This window comes from Mixophyes fleayi, chromosome 3 (assembly GCF_038048845.1).
Source record: "Mixophyes fleayi isolate aMixFle1 chromosome 3, aMixFle1.hap1, whole genome shotgun sequence".
Classification (NCBI taxonomy): Eukaryota; Metazoa; Chordata; class Amphibia; order Anura; family Limnodynastidae; genus Mixophyes; species Mixophyes fleayi.
This window is the reverse complement of record NC_134404.1, coordinates 73,512,544-73,535,996: the sequence shown is the minus strand read 5'-3', so window position 1 is coordinate 73,535,996 and position 23,453 is coordinate 73,512,544. Positions and strand designations below refer to the sequence as shown.

General features: G+C 44.2%; 1 protein-coding gene across 1 annotated transcript in view; it reads right to left on the bottom strand.

Moving 5' to 3' along the window:
• Nucleotides 1-23,453, bottom strand: part of PASK (PAS domain containing serine/threonine kinase) — a 57,228-nt gene that overhangs the window by 17,700 nt on the left and 16,075 nt on the right. Inside the window, exons 6-10 of the mRNA XM_075201783.1 lie at nt 19,083-19,217; nt 10,113-10,355; nt 8,047-8,179; nt 7,717-7,831; nt 5,880-6,973 (exon numbers count right to left, since the gene is read on the bottom strand). Coding sequence (XP_075057884.1) covers nt 5,880-6,973; nt 7,717-7,831; nt 8,047-8,179; nt 10,113-10,355; nt 19,083-19,217 — 1,720 coding nt within the window. The remainder of the gene's footprint in view (nt 1-5,879; nt 6,974-7,716; nt 7,832-8,046; nt 8,180-10,112; nt 10,356-19,082; nt 19,218-23,453) is intronic.

Here is a 23,453-nt window from a genome sequence, read left to right as displayed (position 1 = left end):
AGCACATTAACCGTTACAAATACAATTTTGAAAAGAAATTAAAATTAAATAAAAAGTCCAGGACAGGATCCCTGAAAAACCATGCCAGACTCCAAGGGCATTTAAAATAAACTGAAGAATCACTCATGGGAGGCGTATAATAGGGGTGGAGCTACACTCAACATCTTTAATGTTTAAAGTGCTTTTGACTTTAGGACCACCTATTATAACCAAATGTTTTGCAGTCCTCTCCAACAGGGTGACAGAGAGATTAATAAAAGATAAATAGAAATCGCAAGAAAATCTCACCACAAACTGTATCTTTTACACTATTTCTGAACAAATAAGCCTCATCAATCCTAAAGTTCCTGCAAGTTGTCTAAATCTGCTGCATTCCTGTGATCTACAAATAAGAGCTACCACTTTTATCCATTCTCAAAGTAAGCAATCTGGTGGATATAGCCAAAGTAACCAGTGCAGAAGTGCTTCTGTAGCTACAACCACACAGTGGTTGAAGTTCTATGGAAATTAGGAAGTGACAGTGTGGAAAAATAGGATTTTTATGCTTACGTAAAATCTGTTTCTCTTAATCCATTGGGGGACACCGGGACCTTGGGGTATAGAGTAGGGGACAGGCGAACACTGGCACTTTAATTTTAGTTAAACAAAGCTCTGGCTCCACCCCCTCTATACCCCACCTCCTGCTAGAGGCCAGTCTATGTTTAACCAAGCCCGCAGAAAGGGAGGTAAGTTTATTCTCTTTTCTTAGAGAGAAACCAAACAACACATCATTCTCTCAACAACCAGACAACATATCAAACAGAAGGAAAAACCAGAGCGTTTATGGGTGGGCGCCCGGTGTCCCCCAATGGATTAAGAGAAACGGGTTTTACACAAGTATAAAAATCGCATTTTCTCTGACATCCTTGGGGGACACCGGGACCTTGGGGAAATCCCATAGCTGTCTCACGGGAGGGAACGCTCAGAAGAAACGGCCCAAAGCACCATTCTCCCAAAACTTGCATCCCTAGAGGCAAACACATTAAATCTGTAAAACTTTGTGAAAGTGTGTACAGAAGACCACATGACCGCTTTACACAATTGTTCACTGGAGGCACCATGGCGGGAAGCCCAGGAAGCACTTACAGATCTTGTAGAATGCGCCCGTAGATTACCTGGGACAGGCTCACCAGCCCCATTGTAAGCCTGACTGATAACAGCCGTAATCCACCTAGTAATGGTCACTTTAGAAGCTGGCCAGCCTCTTTTGTGAGCATCATAAAGAATAAAAAGATCCTCAGTTTTGCTTAATTTCTGAGATCTTTTAACATAAATTTGCAAGTCACAAACATCAAGATAAAGAATAGACTCATCGTTATCAGAAGATGAGGAATCAGATAGAGCCGGAACAATGGTGTCCTGATTCAAATGAAACTTGGATACAACTTTAGGAAGGAAAGAGGGCTTGGTTCGAAGAACTGCCCTATCCTCATGAAAAACTAGCAGAGGAGGCTTGCAAGAAAAAGCAGCAAGCTCTGAAACTCTGCGTGCCGTAGAAATGGCCAAAAGAAAAACCGTTTTCAACGTTAGAAATTTGAAATCCACCGTATTCAAGGGTTCAGACCAAATTCAAATCCCATGGTGGAACCGGGATATAAGGAGGTTGAACATGGAGAACACCTTGAATGAAAGTTTTCAGATCAGGTATGACAGCAAGTTTTCTTTGAAAGAAGATCGAAAGAGCTGACACCTGTCCCTTAAGAGAACGAAGACGCAAACCTGCATCCAAGCCATCCCTGCAAGAACCTCAGTAACCTGGCCAGATGAAAAGAAGACGTAGGATATCCCTTCTTTTCGCACCAACCAATAGATGTCCTTCAGACACGATGATATATTTTGTCCGAAGCCGGTTTTCGAGCATGGAGCATGGTCTGCACCACCCGATCCGAAAAACCCTTCGCTCTTAGGATCCTGGCCTCAACAGCCATGCCGTTAAAGCCAGACGTTGCAAACTTTGATGACAAAAGGGACCTTGGGTTAGCAGGTCTGGGCGCATTGGCAACCGCCACGACCGACCTCCTGCCATGAAGAGTAAGTCGGTGTACCAGGCCCTGCGCAGCCAATCCAGCGCCACTAGAAGCACTGAAACACCCTCTCTATTCACCTTTTTCAGTACTCATGAAAGCATGGCTATCAGAGGAAAAACGTACACTAAGCGGTACCTCCAATGGACGGACATAGCGTCTACCGTGACTGCCCCGGGATCTCTTGCACGGGAACAGTAGCGGGAAACCTTGTGATTCAACCGAGATGCCATCATGTCGACATCCGGTTGACCCCATTTCACCACTAACTGTTGAAACACCTCCGGAGGGAGAGACCATTCTCCTGGATGCAGATTCTGCCTGCTTAGGAAGTCTGCTTCCCAATTTTCTATTCCGGGAATGAAGATGGCCACGAGTGCCGAAACGTGAGCTTCGGCCCACAGAAATATCCTGCGAGTCTCCCTCATGGCCAAGGGACTCCTGGTGCCGCCCTGATGGTTGAGATATGCCACTGCTGTGACATTGTCCGGTTGAATCTTTACTGGCTTTCCCTGCAGCAAGTGTTGCACACTTCTTAGAGCATGAAACACTGCGCGCAGTTCTAAGACATTTATTGGAAGTTTGGATTCCAAAGCCCCTGAAACCGAGCCTGAAGACAGACAGCCCCCCAACCTCGAAGTCTGGCATCTGTTAACAGAATCCAATTCCAAATTGAGAACAAGCGTCCCCTGGTGAGATTCTACCTGTGTAGCCACCAGATCAGCGACTAACGCGTCTGCAGAGACAGGCAAAAAACCTGACTCGCCAGATTCCGATGGGATTTATTCCATTGCGACAGGAGTTCCAATTAAAACGGTCATGCATTGAACTGAGCAAACTGGATCGCTTCGAATGACGATATCATCTTGCCCAGAAGTCTCATTGCAAAATGAATGGAAGGTCTCCTTGCCACCAACAGGGATTTCACCATCCTCTGCAAGGCTAGGATCTTGTCCTGAGGAAAGAACACCGTCTCAGATGGGTATCAAATAAGAGACCCAGAAACACCATCCGCTGGGATGGGATCAACTTGGATTTTTTGAAGTTGATAATCCAACCGTGCGACTCCAGGGTCTGGATTACTACCTGAATATGCAACAGAAGCTTCTCTGAAGACTCTGCCTTTAAAAGTAGATTGTCCCGGTAAGGGATGATTGTAATTCCCTTGGCCCTTAGCAGAGCAGCCATAACCGCCATGATCTTGGTGAAGATACGTGGAGCTGTGGCGAGACCGAACGGGAGAGCCTGAAATTGGAAGTGCTCTGACCGAACTGCCAACCTCAACAGGGACTGATGACCCTTCCAAATAGGCACATGGAGATATGCATCCTTGATGTCTAGAGCCACCATAAATTCTCCCTGTTCCATGCCGAGAATGACCAAACGTAAAGACTCCATCTTGAAGCTGCGCACTCTGACCTGTGTATTCAAATCCTTTAGATTGAGAATCGGTCTGGAGGAGCAGTCTGGTTTTGTCACAAGAAAAAGATTGGAATAAAACCCCAAAACTCTTTGAGAATGAGGAACCGGAATAATCACTCTGGACGAAAGAAGGGATTGAATCGCTTCTGTTAAAGCCAATCGTTTCCTCGGACAAAACGGAAGCCCTGTGGCGCAGAACCGTCTGGGAGGAAGATCGAGCTGATCGATCTTGTAACCCTGGTTCACCACTCCCTGAATCCAGACATCGGTAGTGGACTGACACCACCGATCCCTGAACTGCAGAAGACGGGCTCCTACCACCGACGACAGCGAAGGTGAAAAAACCCGTCATGCAGACGGTTTGTCTGCAGGCTTTGCAGCTGGACGTCGCCAAGACCATGCCTGACGTCCCCGCTGCAATCCACCTCTAGGGACGGATGACTGGCCTGTAGAAGATTGGCCTGAGGAATATTAACCCTGAAACCTTCCTGAGGACTGAAAGGACAATCTTTGTTTAGGAGCATTAACTGGGAGAAAAATGCCCTTTCCACCTGTAGCTTGACTGATAATGGAGTCAAGCTGAGGTCCAAACAAAAGATTCCCAGAAAACGGTATGGTCTCAAGAACCTTTTCAGACTCCCCATCAGCCTTCCAGGACTTAAGGCTAATATGACGAGCTGAAACTGCAGAGCCAGAAATACGTGCACCAATCAGTCCGGCGTATGTAGCTGCCTCTCGTAAATAATCTATCGCCCTCTGAATTTGCACCACTTATGGAAGCAGTTCAAAGGAAGGCCTGCCGGCCAATAAATCCTGAAAACGGTGATTTGACCAGCGTTCTACTGCTTTGTTAACCCACACAAATGCCAAAGCAGGCCTGAAAGAGGCACATGCTGCCACGAAAATGAACTTAAGGAAAGCCTACAGTCAAAATCTGGCTTATTTTCCTGAAGTTGTGGCGCCACCTCCTACTCTTATGTGAGGAAGACGGTGCCGCAGCGTGTAACATTCTCTCTAAGAGGAAGAAACCTAAACCATACCCTGTATAGAGGATGCAATTCCCTGTACCCAAGCAGGCTGTACACACAATGCCAGGGAGAAACAGTCAAACCATGACTTAGCAAACTTGAACCCATGTCAGTTGCTACAGTGCAAGCAGAATCAGAAGATGGAGCGACCACAGCCTGTGAAAGCACCAACTGAGCAAGTTCAGCCACTGTATTGAAGAGAGACCGAACCCAGGCATGTGTTGCCGTATGTAAAGCAGCAGCTGCTGTATTACACGGTATGCTCTTTGAAAGCTGGCAGGATGCGCACAGTGCCTGTGCGCCTGACTGACCTGATGGTAGGTTTACGTGACATTCAGCCCAGGTGAAACTCAACATTGATGTAACACCAGCTTTACCACGCATGGTTTTTCCCCTTCCGACATGTTAACAGATGGGACAAAACACAAACAAAACAGTGTAACAAAACACAATTTAAATAACAAGCAGCCCAAACACTGAACAGAAAGTGAGCCTGCAATACAGCCAATAAAGTCCCACAGAGTAAAAGTAATAAACTTTTGAAAATAACAATCCCCAAACCTTTCTATCAGGACTCAGGACAGAAAAGGGGAGCTATAAAATGGCTGTTTATTCTGGTTTCTGCACACATAATAGTGAGATACTACCATGTGGAGGAAGTGTAATAGATTCCCCCAGGGCCCAGCACTGAATTGGTAACATTCAACAATCCAGTGCCTAGCAGGGCTTCACTATCTTAGCGACCCTTGCCTGATCCTGTCTCCTGAGCTAAAAATAGAATTATTTTTTTTATATAGAATGACTGCTCCTAGTAAGAAGCAGCCTGCTCAAGGACAAACTGTGAATTTCTATCCCTCTCTCTCAGCATTGTGCTGGGAGAGGGTTTCACTTACCTTCTGCCACCGCTCCTCACGCAGTGTCTGCAGTCTATCAGACTGTCAGATCAGGACGGCCTGCGTCGACTGTGCCTGGCTCCTAGGAGGGTATGAAAACATTGGGAGGCTGGCAACAGAGGCACCTCCGATCCCCCCTCCATACAGCGCTTGTCGCACGCTGCATAAAATAATAAAAGTAAACAGAAGAGGGCTGCTAAGCAGCTCAGACACAGCCTTTTCGCCGGGCACTTAAACTAGACTGGCCTCCAGCAGGAGGCGAGGTATAGAGCTTTTTTTACCTAAAGTTAAAGTGCCAGTGTTCGCCTGTCCCTAATCTATACCCCAAGGTCCCGATGTCCCCCCAAAGATGTCAGAGAAATGTTAAAGCAATATAAGTGGCAGTATGCTATACCACCCCACTTGACCATGGTATGTATGTAACAAGATATAGAAAGGCACACACATATAATATATATGCAAAATTTTCTTACAGAGTCTGGAGCCATCCCGGTGATAGCAGCTTCCAGTGAAAATCCCTTCTCTAATTTCTCTGTTGATAGAAGGGGGTGTTGAGTCAAGTATATGGCTATGGTTTTTAGATAGTGTTAAGACTAAAGAATGGGAAGAGCCATCTATTACAGGAGTTGATGTGATCTGGGAAATCTCAGATTGCGCTCCTTCATCCTGGCTTGAAGGTCTTTCTGGTGATCTGTAGGATGAGTCACGGCCTAATCCATTAGCATCTTGGTCCGGGTGTGCATTGGTGGAGGGACGTGCATACAGTGGGCTCAAGGGTGCATTACCACAAAAGGGGTGTTTGCTTTCAATGTCCGTGAAAGCCTCTTCATTAGCATTACACACTGCATTCTCACTACTGTGTCCAGGACATAGTGCAGGTACTAAAGGTGACAAGTTGTGCGGTGGAAGGTTTGTGTTTAAAGGGGAGATTCCTGGTGAAAGAGAATCTGGTACACAGATAACAGGGCTGCTGTGGCATAGTGGGAGTGGGCTTGATATTAGGGGTGAGTTAATACAAGAGGCAGCGTGTACTGTGCTAGTGCAATTACAAGACTGATTAGCATCTGCTGTTAATAATGGAGTATCCTGGTGAGTGTGCGTATTAACAGCAGGATCAATGCTTTTGGGAAGTCCGACAGTCGTGTAAATTGGAGAATTAGGTAGTGGAGTCACCTGAACTGTAACTGGTGAAGTATTGTCAATAGAAAAAGGAGGGTGCACATTTTTCAGCTTTGAGGTACAGTGAAGAGACAGCAAGTAGTCATCATGCCCCAAGCCAGGGCAAGCACCAGGAGAATAGGTGGGTTTCTGTACACATGGTGTTTTCTGTTGGCCATCATTTCCAGATAAGTTCATGCTTTTCAGACAGTGGGTGAGGGGTGACAAGTCTAGCTCCATGCCCACCCCAGGGAGGAGGCCATTTAAGGCACATTTGCCCGCTGCTTGTCCTCCCTCCCATGGCTCGTCCTGTGTAGGGGTTCCAGGAGATGGGCAGAACACAGGCATGGTCAGGCTGCAACGGTCTGCAATGAATGAGGAACTCTCTTTATATTGGCCAATACCTTTCCTAAACAAAGATAGAAAAAAATGGAGTCACAAGGTTCATTACATTGTTTTGCTAAATATCTCTAAAGTAACACAATCACAGAACTGATTGTTAACATTCTACACAGTTGAAATTAAGGACCACAAGATCTTTTTACTTAAAGCAACAACATGCAGCTCAAGACTATAACATTTATGGAGAGTCCCACTTCAATTTAACTGATGACAACAATGTTTCTTAATTTACACTTTTACCCCCTTGTCAAAAGGAAGCTTTAAAACACTTCAGATGTCAACTAATAAAACAGTACTGAAAAGATGTCCTGAAGCTCCTGAACATTACACTGCAAGGAAAATAAGCTGAAACCCAGACTCAAGTCCTCAAACCCCCCCCCCCCACACACACACCTTTACCCAAAATTAATTCCCCTGCCCATTAAAATAGTGGTGATCTCTCCCCTGACCAACAGGGTGCCTTCACCTTAGCCTGTTTTATAATTCCCCAAAGCAGCAGTGACTGTGGGACACAAATTTTAATGAGCTGCAACTAGAAAATTATATCTATGTTAATTAGCGGCAACTACCTAAACTTTTCCAGATATCCATGAGTAATTAATATTAAATAGATGATATACCATCTGTACTTTGCAGTCACAAACACGTTCTCTTGATTTAATGCATCTACTATATTATCTTATGATAATGTATTTCCATGTTACAAGTTTAAAATATTTTTTTTTTAAATAAAAACCCACAAGAGGATACCTTGTAAACTGAGGTGACGACGGACTCAATACAATGCAACAAGCATGACGTGAATAATCATCCCCAGCAGCCAGAGGATCCTCAGATTTACATTTCTGTACAGACTTCTCTACATCTGGTAATAGGGGACACAACAGAGTAAGTATTAAATAAAATGATGCAAAAAGCACACATCTGCTATAACCCACAAGCAGCCTTGTTGAGACTACATATGAAAATAAAGGAAATCTGATTAGCAGCCACAGGTTACAGTGTGTATTTTGCACTATGTTATTCCTCAGATCTTAGTGTTAGAATACAGAATAGGCAGTCTATGTGGATAGCTCTTACCAACAGCACCATTGCAGAGGACGTCACATGATCTGCTGGTAACTTTTCTCTCCTCTAGAGGGATCCGCAGTGATGGCTCTTCCTCTTCCCTTCGTATGTAGTGGTAAAATCCAGGAATCAGAAACGTAATGTTCTGTGACAGAGCACACAGTGAGATTAACAGTGGTCAGATGCTTCCAAGTGGGACTATTGCAAAATAAGTCAATCTTTTTAAAACAGTCTGATCTAAATTATTCATAAATCAGTGGGTAAAGTTGCAAAATTCGGCACAAGTGTAGTATTTACAAAATTTAGTGTATTAAAAGCCAAGCTTAAAAAAAAGGCTGTGCTTCATGAATTATCTAATTTCTTGAGAATTCAAGAATGTACACTGATCAGCTACAAACATTAAAACCACTGACAAATGGAGTGAATAACATGGATTATCTTGTTAAAATGGCACCTGTCAAGGGGTGGGATATATTAGGCAACAAATGAACAGTCTGTTTTTGAAGTTGAATTGTTGGAAGCAGGAAAAAGGGCAACCACAAGATATCTGAGCGACTTTGACATGAGCCAAATTGTGATGGCTAAATGATTGGGTCAGAGCATCTCCAAAACGGCAGGTCTTGTGGTGTGTTCCTGGTATGCAGTGGTTAGTACTTACCAAAAGTGGTCCAAGAAAGGACAACCGGTGAACTGACGACAGAGTTGTGGGTGCTCGATACTCATTGATGTACGTGGGGAGCGAAGGCTAGTCCATCTGGTCCAAACCCACAGAAGTGCTACTGTAGAACAAATTGCTGAAAAAGTTAATGCTGGCTATGATAAAAAGGTGTCTGAACACACAGTGCGTCACAACTTGCTGCGTATGGAGATGCGTAGCCACAGAGACCTGTCAACAACCGAAAGCACCTACAATGGGCATTTGAGCACCAGGACAGGACCATGGAGCAATGGAAGCAGGTGGCCTAGTCTGATTAATCAGGTTTTATTTTACATCATGTGGATGGCCAGGTGCGTGTGCATTGTTTACCTGGGAAAGCGATGACACCAGGGTGCACTATGGGAAGAAGGGAAGTCAGCCGTGTGAAGCTCTGGGCAATGTTCTGCTAGGAAACCATGGTTCCTGGCACTTATTTAGATGCTAATTTGACACATACCACCTACCTAAACATTATTGCACACCAAGTACAGTACTTCATGGCAACAGTATTCCCTGATGGCAGAGGCCTCCTCTTTCAATAGGATAACGCCATGGAGACCCCACCTTGCAACTTACTGGACTTAAAGGACCTTCTCTAGACGTCTTGGTGCCAGATACCAAAGGACACTTTAAGAGGTCTTGTGGAGTCCATGCCTTGACAGGTCACAGCTGTTTTGGCTGCATGAGGGGGACCTACACAATATTAGGCCGGTGGTATTAATGTTGTGGCTGATCGTTGTATATACTGTGTAGGTCTAGATGTAAAGGCCTTGGGAACACTGTTTAAAGAGCAAAAGTGTATTTCATTTCCAGTGAAAACCATCTGGCATTGAGCAGCGTACACAACATTAATATAGGGCACACTTATTCAAAATGGTCTAGGGAGCACTTCCTACTGTGACCTATATAAATAGGTCACAGTAGGAAGTATACAGCAGTTTGCAAAAAAAAAAAAAAAAAAAAGCATGAGTCATAACTACAGGGACCACAACCTTGTTTAAAGTATTACTAAAATACGAGTGGGAGGTGTGGTAGGATACTTTTGGGAAACTATGGTATGTTCATGGCAACACAGGCTGAAAGGCAAGCTCCAGAACGCCCCTATTTTCTAAATTAAGGAAATCCTCGCGTTCCGACACGCGTTTACACAGTAACAAGACTATATACAGGATAGAATGACGATGTCATAACGCAGACTGGAGGTGTCCTGCAACTTACCTTTCAGCCTGTGTCAGGTTGCCATGTGCACTCGGTATGTCGATTCCGAGGCAGAGATAACCCCAAAAGCTCCTTAAAAACGACTGCTAAGAATAAAACTACCAAAGAAAAGCAGCTAAGCTGGGTGTTAGGCACAATGTATCCTTGTACACATGATCCCTACCTTTCCCAACAGTTGTGACCTCTCATATCCAAAAAGAGAACGTGAGAAGGTTCCATTTAGCCCTTGAATGGACCCATCTGGAAGAAGAGTGATTGTACCGCTGATAGAGGACAGGACACTGAGGCTAGCATAGTATTCTTCCACTGGAGATGCATCTTCAGCAAAGTCCTCTATTAAATTCAAGCAGAGAGGGAAAGTAGCCCCATCACGTGTCACACCCACAACTCTCTGTTGTTGGATGTTCTGAAACAAGACAAGCAGAATAGAAACAAGCACTGTATCAGATAATAGATTTAATATATGTATCACAGAGCATTATTGATTTTGAAATAATATGTATCGTTTGCACAGTAGGGGCTTGGTTATTAACACTCAACCCCTCTGACCCTTGACAGTTATTTTCTATTGCTGCTGAGAGTTGTTTTTTGCATCTTTTAGTCTTATTCACAAACATATAATTGCCCTCAATGGTTTGCGCTTGTGAAAATTTACTATTCAAATCTGTCTCAGTGTAAAATACTAGTTCATAATATTGCACAAAACAGTACAAAAATGGTCTTATTTGTAATTGCTTTTTTGTTATTTGACATTAAAAAGAGTATTTGGCGTTTATCAATTATAAGAATTCAGGAACAAATCCATTTTCATTCTACAATGTAAGAAAAGGCAATATGGTAAAAAGAAATGATGTGGGAGGATTCATAGTGCTTTTTTCTTTTTTTAACATGCAAATAAATCAGCCTAAACTGATTTACATAACAATATCCATCTACCTATCATGTCTTAAGTTTTTTCCCTTTATAAAACATTTTGCTTTCATATAATTATTCCCCTTTCCTTACTCACCTCCCCCTTGATATTGTTCCATTGTTCTCTAGCTCTGTGGGATAATGTTGGTTATTAAAAACCATCTGGCACATGATGGCATCAATGAGACCAAACAGCTGATATATTTCACGTCTTTTAGACATGTCCTATCATACGACCACTTTGGCAAGAAGTTTTTTTTTATTGTTTTATTTCCACTGTTTTGGGGGGGCCCTTTGGCACGGATCCAGGCATGGCACTACTCCATCTTTATCCCACCTCTGTCCCTAAACATGACCGATATCTTCTTGGTCATATTCTAATAGCAACCAGAGCACTGATGGCTCAAAATTGGAAGGCTGCCGCTCCCCCTACCTGGCCTAGAATCATCTCTAAAATCCAGCAGAGTTTCGAGATGGAGACGATCGACAGGCCTTATTCTACCTACGCTTCGGCCCCCATCATGAACTGGTTTAAGTGGCACATTTATGTCACAGAAGAAGCTGGAGCATCTGGAGGATCCCCTTCGTCCTCATTCGCCTCAAGCCTTATCTGACTCCCCCCGGGACGATTAGTAGGTTATTGGGGTTTTTTCATGCTGTACCTAGGAAGGTTTATACTTTTGCATTGGGGAACGTCATGTTTACTCTCTCTATAAAGGATTGACAATATCTCCTTTTCTCTTTCATCCAGTCTGGGGGACACTGCTTACCATGGGTTGTGGAGGGAGCTTGGGGAGTTGGCACCTAACTAGTTAACTTTTAGTACTGCCGACAGACCCCTCCCCTCTACAATCCCCCTGCCCCCTCTTGTTCAGTTTTTTTTAGGTGCTGTGAGTTGGGCAGTGTTTTTCAGTACTGTTAGTAATTTTATTTCTTTATTTCATTTATTTTATTCCTTTTTTTTTTTTAGGTGGCAGAGCTGGAGTGTGTTCTAATATAGAGAACACACTCTCAGCACGGCAGCACAGGCACTACCCTGTCAGATGGGAGCCAGCGGCTCTCACTGACAGGGACAGGAAGACAGGAGATGGGTGCCTGAATTGGGGGTGACAAGCGGTCTCACGGACCGCTGTCACTCCTAGAAGCCTCCCCGATAACCGGCGCTGCCACTGCAGGCAGAGTGTGCCGGTTATCGGATATTACATTGGCGGCGGCCATTTTAAAAAAACGGAGGAGAGGAGAAGGGGGCTATACCTGGATCCCCCCTCATTCATAGGAGTGGTATTAGGTATTCTCCGCTGTGGAGACCTCTGGAGGTCTCCACTACTCTGCCATTTAATCCAGCTTTTTTTTTTTTTTTTTTTTATGGACAATATCGCTGCAGATGCAGCATTACTGAAGGGGGAGAGCTAAGAAATAGAGCTCCCCCTCCTTCCACAGAGAGAGATGGTCTGTTCCAGTCTTCTGGCGCCAAGGAGAAGCCCGGGAAGAGAGAACAGCTGAGGGAGCAGACACCAGGATACTGCTGCTGGACTTCTCCCCTGTTTGGCCTATAGGCTAAGTATTTGATTTATTTAAACACATATTCTGTACTGCTGTGTACAAGTGGGCTAGTAGGGGTTATGTTATAGTTCTCCTACTTGCTTAGGTATTATTTTGTGTTTAAAATTTTACAACTTTTATATCTAGATTAGTTGATTACTTGTAGTTTTCACCTCTCTCTTCACACAATTATATCTCTCTCTCTCTACTCAGCTAAATTTAACAATTTTAGTCTGTGTGTTTGGTGTGCCTTCCTTTATTAAGAAATGTCAGATAAGGGAAAGGGCCCTATTGCAAAATATTTTACATGTTCTAAATGTCATGTTAAATTACCTAATGGCCAGAAGGACCCGTTGGCGCTATGCTCTGTCTGAGAATCAGAGGTCCCACCTGCGCAAACCCAGCAAACGTCAGCCCCACCGACGGAGGAACCGGCCTGGGTGGCCTCCCTATCACAGTCGGTTTCCTCTTTAGCTCAGATGGTTTGCCAATCCAATCAGTTGTGGTCTAGTGTTGTAACCTCGGTGGCTAATAATCCTAGTACACAGCTGGGCCTCCCTACTACCACAGGTTTTATTGGAACCTCTATGCCAGGGCCTTCCTTTTTACATACGGACCAGGCCCCTGTTCCCACAGAACCGCAATGGTCCACAGCATTTATAAAGGGTTTGGATAAGCCAAACCAGTTACTTGAATCCCCTAACATCCCGCCTTCTAAAAGAAAGCGTCCTAGGTCTGATAATACCCTTATGGTCCTTTCAGACTCTGAGGAGTTTTCATAGGAAAAAGGGGAAATTAATTCTGATCCTGACCAGGTTCAACCTTTGGGTCAGGAAGAAAGTTCTAAAAGCCAATTTATTTATGATTTGGTTTTAGCAGTTAGACAAGCTTTGGACCTCCCATTACCGGAGGATCCTACTCCTAGAGACAGAAGTCTCTTTAAGAAGGCCAAAAGAAAGGCTAGCCATTTTCCACCTACAGTAGAGATTAAGGATATTGCTGAAGGAGCCTGGAAACAGCCTGATAAAAGGTTCTCAGTACCCAAAAGATTCTCCTCCCTGTATCCGTTACAGGAGGAAGATGTGGCCCGCTGGTAGTCTATTCCAAAGGTCGATATTCCAATAGCCCGATTGGCCAACACACTTTACTCCCAACCCCGGGTTCAGCATCTCTGCAGGATGTCAATGACCGTAGGGTAGAATCTCAGCTGAAATCTATATTTGCAGCTGCGGGTTCTTCCTTTAGACCCACATTTGCTTCAGCTTGGGTGGCTAGAGCCATGGAAACATGGGCAGACCAGTTAGCAGAGGCCTTACAGGACTCTGACTTACTTCCCCTGGCTTTGCATTTAAAGGAGGCATCGGGGTACCTTTATGAGGCGACCCAGAACACAGCAGCTGTTTCATCTTCTATTCAGGCTGCATCTATTTCTGCAAGAAGGACGTTATGGCTGAAATCCTGGGAAGGAGATGCGGAATCAAAAAAGTCTGTGGAAACTATTCCTTTTTCTGCAGCAGGTTTGTTCTGCCCGGAATTGGATACCCTGATCTCACAGGCAACAGGGGGCAAAAGCACTTCCTTGCCGGTATTCCCTAGTAGGAGCCGTAACCCTCGGGTCAGCTCCTTTCGCCAGGCTTCCTTGCCTAGGGGTCAGTCCTTTAGAGGCAGACAGCCCAATTCTCAAGGCTCCTCTGCCAGGGAGAGATCCTCGTTTGCAGGTAGGCGTCATACCTCCAAGACCCAGGAGAAGCCTGCGTCCTGACCACTCTGTTCTTTTGGAGGGGGCGCCAGTGGGGGGACATCTGTCTTTGTTTCAAGAACAATGGGCAGCGTCCTCTCAAGATTCTTGGATTCGGGGCATTATATTAGAGGGGTACAGGATAGACCTGCTGGGCACGGCTCCACATCGATTCTTCTTAACTCCGTTACCCTGAGATCCATCAAGACGCCAGGCAATACAAGATTGTGTCGCCTCTCTTCTTTCTCAAAGAGTTACCTGCAGGGTTCCAAACTACCAGAAAGGACAGGGCCTCTATTCAAACCTGTTTCTTGTCAAGAAGCCGGACGGCTCATTCCGGCCCATCTTAAACTTAAAGGGCCTCAATGTGAACTTAAGAGTGGACAAGTTTCGGATGGAATCCCTGAGGTCAGTGATAAACGACTTAGAGAAAGATCAGTTTTTGGCGTCCATAGATATAAAGGACGCTTACCTTCACGTTCCCATTTGGATCCACCATCAATCTCTCCTAAGATTCACAGTGGGATCCTCCCACTATCAGTTTCGGGCCCTCCCATTCGGCCTCTCCACAGCGCCGAGGGTTTTTACGAAGATCATGTCAGTTATGGCAGCATGTCTTCACCTACAGGGAGTTCAGGTAGTACCTTATTTGGACGAACTGCTCATCGAATCTTCCTCGGAGACTGGCTTACATCATCACTTATCCCTCTCCTTGGCAGTTCTCGAGAGCCATGGATGGCTAATAAACGTAAAGAAATCTCAGATGGTTCCGTGTCAACGCATGGTTTTCTTAGGGCTCATTATGGACACCAGTCAGCAAAAGGTATCCTGCCCGTCGAGAAGATCAGTTCTATTCAGAGTGTAACAACTCAGGTCTTGACTTCTCCCAGCCCCTCAATGCACTTGTGCATGCGGCTGCTGGGAAAGATGGTGGCCTCCTTCGAGACCATTCCATTCGGTCGAGCTCATTCCCGATGTTTTCAGTGGGATCCATTGACGAAATGGTCAGGATCTCACCTACGCTTGGATCTCCAGAAAATATCTCTATCCCCAAGGACGATAGAATCGCTCCAGTGGTGGTTAGTACTGGATCACTTGAGGGTGGGCAGGTCCTTCGCTCCATGCTCATGGATCATAGCCACGACGGACGCCAGCCTAAAAGGCTGGGGGGCGGTAATCCTGCACCTCCGACTCCAGGGACTTTGGTCGGTTCAGGAAGCAGCCTTATTTATAAATGTGCTGGAGTTGAAGGCTATTCTTTTAGCCCTCCGGGGGGCCCAGTCCCTCCTCCAGAGCCACCCTGTCAGAGTCCAGTCCGACAATGCTACAGCCGTGGCATATGTCAACAGGCAGGGAGGAACCAGGAGTGTAGCTGCAATGAAGATTGCTGCTCAAATTTTGGTTTGGGCAGAACAATATGTCCCTGCAATCTTCGCAGTTTACATTCCAGAAATAAGAAATTGGGAGGCCGACTACTTAAGTCGAAACCAAATGATGCCGGGGGAGTGGTCACTCCATCCGGAAGTTTTCCAGTCTCTGGATCAGAGGTGGGGTTTTCCGGACATAGATCTCATGGCCTCCAGACACAACAGAAGGGTTCACAGGTTCTGCGCAAGGGCAAGAGACCCCTTAGCGGTGGCAGTGGACGTTATGACAATGTCATGGGAGTTCAGGTTGGGATACCTATTTCCTCCGATTCCCATGCTTCCTCGCGTACTCAGACGAGTAAGGCAGGGGGGTCTGCCAGTAATTCTGATATCTCCCTCATGGCCGCACCGAGTCTGGTACGCGGATATAATCTCTATGGCGGAAGGACAGGGAATTCCTCTTCCGTCACGAGACGACCTGCTTCTGCAAGGTCCCTTCCGTCACCAGAATTTACCTCAGCTCAGTTTAACGGCATGGCTGTTGAAGCCAGCCTCTGGAGGGCTAGAGTTTTTTCCCCTAGAGTAGTAGACACTTTAATGCGAGCCAGAAAGCCAGTTTCAGCTCGCATATATCACCGGATTTGGAAAACCTACATCAGATAGTGCGAAAATAGGACATGTCCCTCGTCCTCCTTTCTTCTCCCTCGCTTGTTGGCTTTCCTTCAGGATGGCCTGGAGGCAGGGCTTCGGTTAGGTTCCCTAAAATTTCAGGTATTGGCTCTTTCAGTGTTTTTTCATCTGAAACTAGCGGATTTACCAGATATTAGGACTTTCCTTCATGGAGTCTTGCATATTCAACCTCCCTATGTTCCGCCTACAACACCATGGGATCTCAACCTGGTGCTGGATATGCTTAAAGGGCCTCCCTTTGAGCCATTACTTGGTGCAGATTTAAAGTGGTACACCTGGAAGGTCCTCTTTCTTTTGGCTATCGCATATGCGCGTAGGGTTTCGGAATAAGGAGCTCTGTCTTGTCGGGAACCATATTTGGTTTTCCACGAGGACAGAGCGGTGTTAAGAACCCTTCCTTCCTTCCAAAGGTAGTTTCGGCTTTTCATCTGAACCAAGAAATTGTAGTACCGGTCTTTTCATCTACTTCCCATTTGGATCAGCAGTCTATGGAAAAGTTAGATGTGGTTAGGGCTCTCCGCATTTATGTCAAAAGAACTTCTCTGATTAGACGTACCGATTCTCTATTTGTTCTTTATGATGCCAATAAGAGGCTGGCCAGCCTCAAAACAGTCCATTGCAAGATGGATTACGGCAACCATTAAACAGGCTTACATAAAGGCTAACCGTCCTGTGCCGGAGAGACTTACCGCCCATTCCACCAGATCGGTAGGGGCGACGTGGGCAGCAAGAAATGGGGATTCTGCTGACCAGCTTTGCAGGGCAGCCACCTGGTCTTCTGTCCATACATTTACAAAATTTTACCAGTTTAATGTATTTGCATCCGCTGATGCAAATTTGGCTCGTAGTGCTTTACGAGCGGGATTTTCAGAGTAGTCCCACCCTTAGGGGGCTGCTTTAGAACGTCCCCATGGTAAGCAGTGTCCCCCAGACTGGATGAAAGAGAAAAGAGGATTTATGTACTTCCGTTAAATCCGTTTCTCTGATTCCGTCTGGGGGACACTGCGATCCCTCCCTTCTGCTTTTCTTCTGTGTGCTCTTGTTTGACTGGCCTTTACTCCTTGGGCATTTTAATTAACTGAACAAGAAGGGGCAGGGGGATTGTAGAGGGGAGGGGTCTGTCGGCAGTACTAAAGTTAACTAGTTAGGTGCCAACTCCCCAAGCTCCCTCCACAACCCAAGGTAAGCAGTGTCCCCCAGACGGAATCAGAGAAACGGATTTAACGTAAGTACATAAATCCTCTTTTCTTTTGATTATCATCTGTGGATTATGTTGTGCTGTAATACTCATTGAGCAACTAGATCCCCTTCCCCCTGATAAGGGGACTCCTTGTCTCCCCCTTTTATTTGTTTGACTCCCTTATGTTCTGTACCCCATACCCTTGCAAAAATTGCTCTATAAAAATGTATTGCTGAAAAAAAACAAAAAACAAACGACATTTGGCACTATGTGAAAGTGTTCTGTTTTAAGAAGGTTTTTACTGAATTAGAATATGTAATGTCCTATAATTCTAAAGCACTAATTAGGAGATCTCATTGCAATCAGCCAGAGTTAGACTCATCTACCACAGAGGCACAGAGTCTAACAAGGCAAAGGTTTTCGCCAGGGACTCATGCAAGGTTGTCTGGACTTCGCTCCTTACACCCCGCAGGTTGCAGTTCTCAGAGTAGGTACCAGGCGAGACAGACCGGAGAAGAAGCTGTTAACTGTCAAGGACAGACCAGAATGAAAGACCAGGATACGCTGATATTTTGAAGAGAAACAGATACAGGATAAAAGGATAAGCTGAGAAGCATATAACGCGAGTAACCAGGATCAGCAGATAGGAATGGAAACAGGATACCAGGATACACAAGGAAAACACAGGAGCCAAACTATCCAGCAACTAGCAAGCTAAGTTGACATGAAGATATAGCTCTATATTGCTAGAACATGTGCCTTAATAGCCTGGAGGACGAGGGGGAGTGACAAGCAATCAGTCAATGGCTGAAAAAGGTAAATTATAGAAGATGGGTGTACGCATCAGAAGACTGCAGCGACAGGGAACCCGAAGGAGGGAGGCCAGGACTGGACACCAGACCCTGGTAAGTCAGCCGGAAGGGTCTGGCCCTTGTCAAATAAGATGGAGAGGATAAGGTTAGGGAAGAGAGGAGTTAAAAAAAAGAATCACACTACACAGCTTCTAGTAAAGTCTTACAAAATCTGCTTGCAGATATAACCATCAGTAACATTGTATAGTAAGCATATTTTTTGCAAGCCTATGGTGTGGTGCCCAAAGTACTCTACAAAAAGTGCAATGTTCTAGTGGTCAGCAGGTCCTTGAACCCTCTCCAAAAGTAGAAAAGCCTTTTTAATCCCAGCACAGTACCAGAAAACCAAAAACGTGCCACAAAAAAAAGTGGGTTGGCAAAAAAGTGAGGAGAATAATAAATAGTGCCTGGTAAAGCCCAGCCTACCGAAAACCAAAAGGTGTGCTTTAGTGTATATGTGCCCAGGGGGTGAGGCATTCATTTAATGTTTTGACCCTCTTGTGCACAGGGCATTTAGCACCAGCAGGAGAGGTGTCGCCATTGCCTTTAGATTTTTACTGCCAGCGTCTTATTGGTGTCGTTGTCTACTTGACAGTGTTTTCAAGATTAACTTGTGTAATGATCTTCCAGTCATCTATTCAAAACTATAGTTACCAAGCTTTCTTTTTAATACTACACAAAAGTGCACGCTAAACCTGTTTATCCTTTACCATGACAGATCAGTGGCAGAGGAAAACAATCAAAAACACAGTATTTCCAAAGCATCCGTTTAAAAATAAAATATATATTTCCCAATTACTGCAGAGTCTCTTAGCAATTCATGAGTATGGTTCAGTGGTATCTGCTACTGTACCTGCGACATTTCTTTTTTGTGATGGGGAACATGAACTGCTGGCATCAAGACTGTAATGTGCTGCCCCAAAAGCTCTTCGGGGTCCATATATCCATATAGCTGTGCACAAGTCGGATCACAGGACTCGATCCTACCCTGGAAGATAAAGAGTGACGTTAGCATTCAAGGACTCATGTTATAGATCTGGATAAACCTGTCACAGCGACGTTTAAGTTGCAACTTTGTCAAGCACAATAATTAGGTATAAATATTATAAAACTTATACCAAAATGCAAAATATAGAAAGTAGAATAAAATATATAAAGGGACATTTTACCGATAGTTTTCGTTTTCTAAAACAACCAAATAAAAGTAATCATGAATATCAAACTTAGCCCCTTATCCTCTTCCTAATCCTTACCTATTCTGACACCAGTGCACAACTCAACATACAACTAATGGATATCATGATGTACAAGCAAGGGATAAAAGGAATGTATTACTGGAAAGAGGACAAGGAGGTCAGAGAACAATTTACAGATTGAGATGGACATTAGTCAACACCTTAGGCAAGAAGGCAGGCAACGTATGAATGACACATTTTTCCTCAAATAAAGAGATGCAAAGATCAACAGGATAGATCTTCCAAAGCCTAGACCCTTCTGACATGTGCAACGACCAAAATAATTAAAAAAAGTCAGTTAAAGACCAAATTTAGATCCCAGTCGTCAGTCAGGGACTGGGAAAAAAAAAACAAGAGGAAAAGCTGAATGCAAGAGCCACCTGAAGGGATTGTAAAAGAAGAGAAGCAGTGATAAAAAAACACCAGTAACAAGAAATGCGTTACGCTATTAGGAGCAGCTTTCTACCTTGTATTTCAATATCCAATGCTGTTCCTGTATAGATAAGTTGTTGAATTGTCCTGCAGAAGTATTATGCATAAACGTGGCGCTGAATAGAGAAAGCCATTAAGCCATCTGATAAGTGGTTAAGCGAATAATCAGTGGATGTGATCAGCGGGGACTGCCACTTGTATTTTGCAGTCTGCTAAGTGACAGGTGGCAAGAACGATCCTTGTTTACCAATATTGACAGATGTAATGAAGTGGTTTTGCCAGAGTTCATTTTCCACACAAGGAGATCAGTGTGGATATGTGCAATTGAGAGAGCAGAACACTATCTTGTAACTGATACATTGCTACTATTTTCCTACACACCAAGATCAGTGTGGAGAGGTGTAATTAAGTCACATGGTCAGCAGCAAGGGAAAGTAATAGCTGGATGCTAATCTAAAACAATTATGAAAACACTGCATTAATTCCATTAAAGAACGTCATTGTAAGCAGGCTGCTAAATAGAGTTTTACTCCTCGTCATATTATCGTAAAGTTTGAACATTACGGATTGTAATAGATGTTCTCATCAGACTGAGTGAAATTGAAGATATCAGGAGATATCTGGACAGATGACTGTTTTAAATAAAATCTGATTGAAGATTTATCTTAGCTCTGGCTATGCATTAATAATATTTAATGTATATATTGTTTTAAAAGATCAGTCTTTATTTTATTACATTATATGTAGTCATCTGCTGAGAATTTTTTTTGATACATTTGATGGTACTTTTATAATCGTATTAATAAACAGATTTGACCCATATGTTGTTCATGATTTCATCACACAGATATTTTGGTTGTATTAAATAGTTATTCACCCCAGGAGTACGACCTGAGCTCCCAATGTGTGGAGGATGTATACATTTACAGAAATTCCCTTCTCTGGTTAAAGCTCTAGATGAAGAAAAGGTGATGATACAAACTTTATTCACTATGGGCTTTACAGGGATATTCTTAAATGGAGTCTCTACACCATATCATAACCCTTTGGTGATATGAAGGTCTTCTCGATCTCCTCCATACCAAATGGCAGCAGACAAGGAGGTTACTCACTCACATCCCCAATATTCCCTTTAATAATTGAATCATTAACTATTAAAATCCACTTAAGCATCACAAGCATTAAATCCGCCCACTCGAAACACAAAATAGCCTCATAACGGACAACATCCTTCTCACAATTTCCAAGTTCTGACCTCTCTACCGAATCTTTCTCAAAGAATTTAATCTATAGAGCTTTTTTTCCTTGATAGAAAATACAGACAAAGCTGAAGTAGTGAACTTTTACATTTCGTTCATGACTTTAAAAAAAATAATAATTTCCTAGACGCGAACTTATCTTTCAAGACGAATAAGAGCCCTTCTAACAGGTTAGGTTAATGTGCCCAAAGTGGGAGCCCCTAACTTCAAAAAAGGAAAGGCAACACCTCCTCTTCTGTTAAAGTCTGGACCATTATTGAAACAGAGAGCATTGATGATCCATCACTCTTCTCCCCCACCTCCTTGGCTCACAAGGCAATGGTGTCTCCAAACACCTAAAATCCATCGAATGGCCTCTCTATCGCTCTAAAAATGGGACTAGTCTAACAAGTTGTTCTGTCCAACTTCCTCTACTCATAAAACCAATTTGGGGAAACCACATGCTCTCTCCTGGATGGGACACGTTGACATTTGGGTCTTGGCTGGCAGGTGGCCTAAGATTCCTTAATGATTTGACACAAAATTTGCCAACCCCACAAAGAATTTCGATATTATCAACCAGATATTTCTTCCATTCATCGATATCTAGCATGACAAACAATCTCTTTATGACACTTGCCTCTTTAGGCATCTCACATCCACAAAATATTCACTTCTCATAACCCCAAACACTCTCACGAAAGACTCTAATTAAAGTTGGAGTCAGATATCGCAAATAAATTGGAGGATTAATGGGCAGACATACAAGACAATATAGTCAGTAGCTCTATCAATGCTAAAATGAATGAAAACGTGTTTAAACTCCTTTACTGCTAGCTCACAAACTTTACCCCACATCATCAGATAAATGTTGGTGAGGGTGATCTCTACCATGCTCCTTATTTCCTAATTGGTCCGGATGTCAGAAATGATCCAAGTTCTGAAGAGTTATCAGGGATTTTGCACTCATGTAATCTAGGCTGCCATGTCAGTCCTCAGACTTTAGCAGATGAGCCAAATGGATTACCCGACATGTCTTATAAACAACTTGAGTAAAGCCTTTATTCAAAACATTGGAGTCATGGGCCATTCACTTCAAGTTGAGACTACCTTTCTCCTCACATTCCTAGCATTCTACATTTCCATCAAGTTGTGTGTCCTCCTAGTTCATTCCTTCAGTCTTCAGTGTTTTTACAACCCAACACAACTCACCCTTCCTTTTTCGTTATTTCCTCTACAACTCCTCCTCCCAACTGCATGTCTTAATCTTTTGCTAAAAAGGAGATCTGATAGGGGAGGCGTGGCTTGACCAGGCATGGAGTAAGATGCATAGCGTTTGATCTCATGGCAAAATCCTGAATAATATCCTGCCTCACACACTGGACTCACTTATTTTACTTTACAGATATTCAGTTATCCATTCTTGGCTCTTCATCCTAGCTGGTACCGGGTCTGAATTGCTGGTTGTGGAGTCCTGTCCATGTAAAGACCTTCAGCTGTTGTGGTTCTCCCTTGGAAGCAGAATATACCAACTGTTTCCTTTTTAGACCACCCCCCCCCCCCCCAGCAGTGTTACCTGCTAATGCTGATTGCAACTGCTCCTGTTTATCTTGGCGTCCCTGTTGCAGCCCGATCACTCCGGAAGAGCTCCAGGCTTTGGTCACCCTCCCTCCTTCTGTTCTCAGTACCTGGAGATCTGTGGGGCGGGAAACGGCCATCCTGCTGCACTGCCAGAGAGGTGACTGAAGGGGAACCTGCCTCCGCTGTCTGCAGACCAGAGAAAACTGCTCACTATTTCACAGATTTTTATCCTGCCCTCTCTTTAAAATATATAGTGAAGAGGTGCTCTCTGCTTGTGCTATTGTGGATCGGCTCCGAGCGCAGGCTGTGACTTCTATTACCAACTGTGCTGATTCAGGCTGAGTGTGCAGCTTGTTACTCTACAGCTATTCTGTAGGCAAAGTGTTCTACTACACTGCAGTTAAACATAGAGAGAAACTGCTTTTGGATACTTCAATTTTGTGCATTCGTAAGCTCCTTTGGGATTTGGGAGTGGAGCTGTGCTGCTACCTACAGAATTGTTGCAGATTTACTACAATGGTGACTCCCTACCAGTAATGCCCATAACATCCAATTTAATCATTATTCTATAAACTCCTCTGGGTCGTGTGCGCAGAGTTGTGCCGTCATCTACGGATACATGGTAAGACTGTTACAACAGTGACTCTCATTACGGTCTATGCTCTCCTATTTATCCATCCTTCTGTAAGCTCCTCTGGGTTGTAGGTGTGGAGTTTTGCTGCCCTCTGCTGGAGTTGT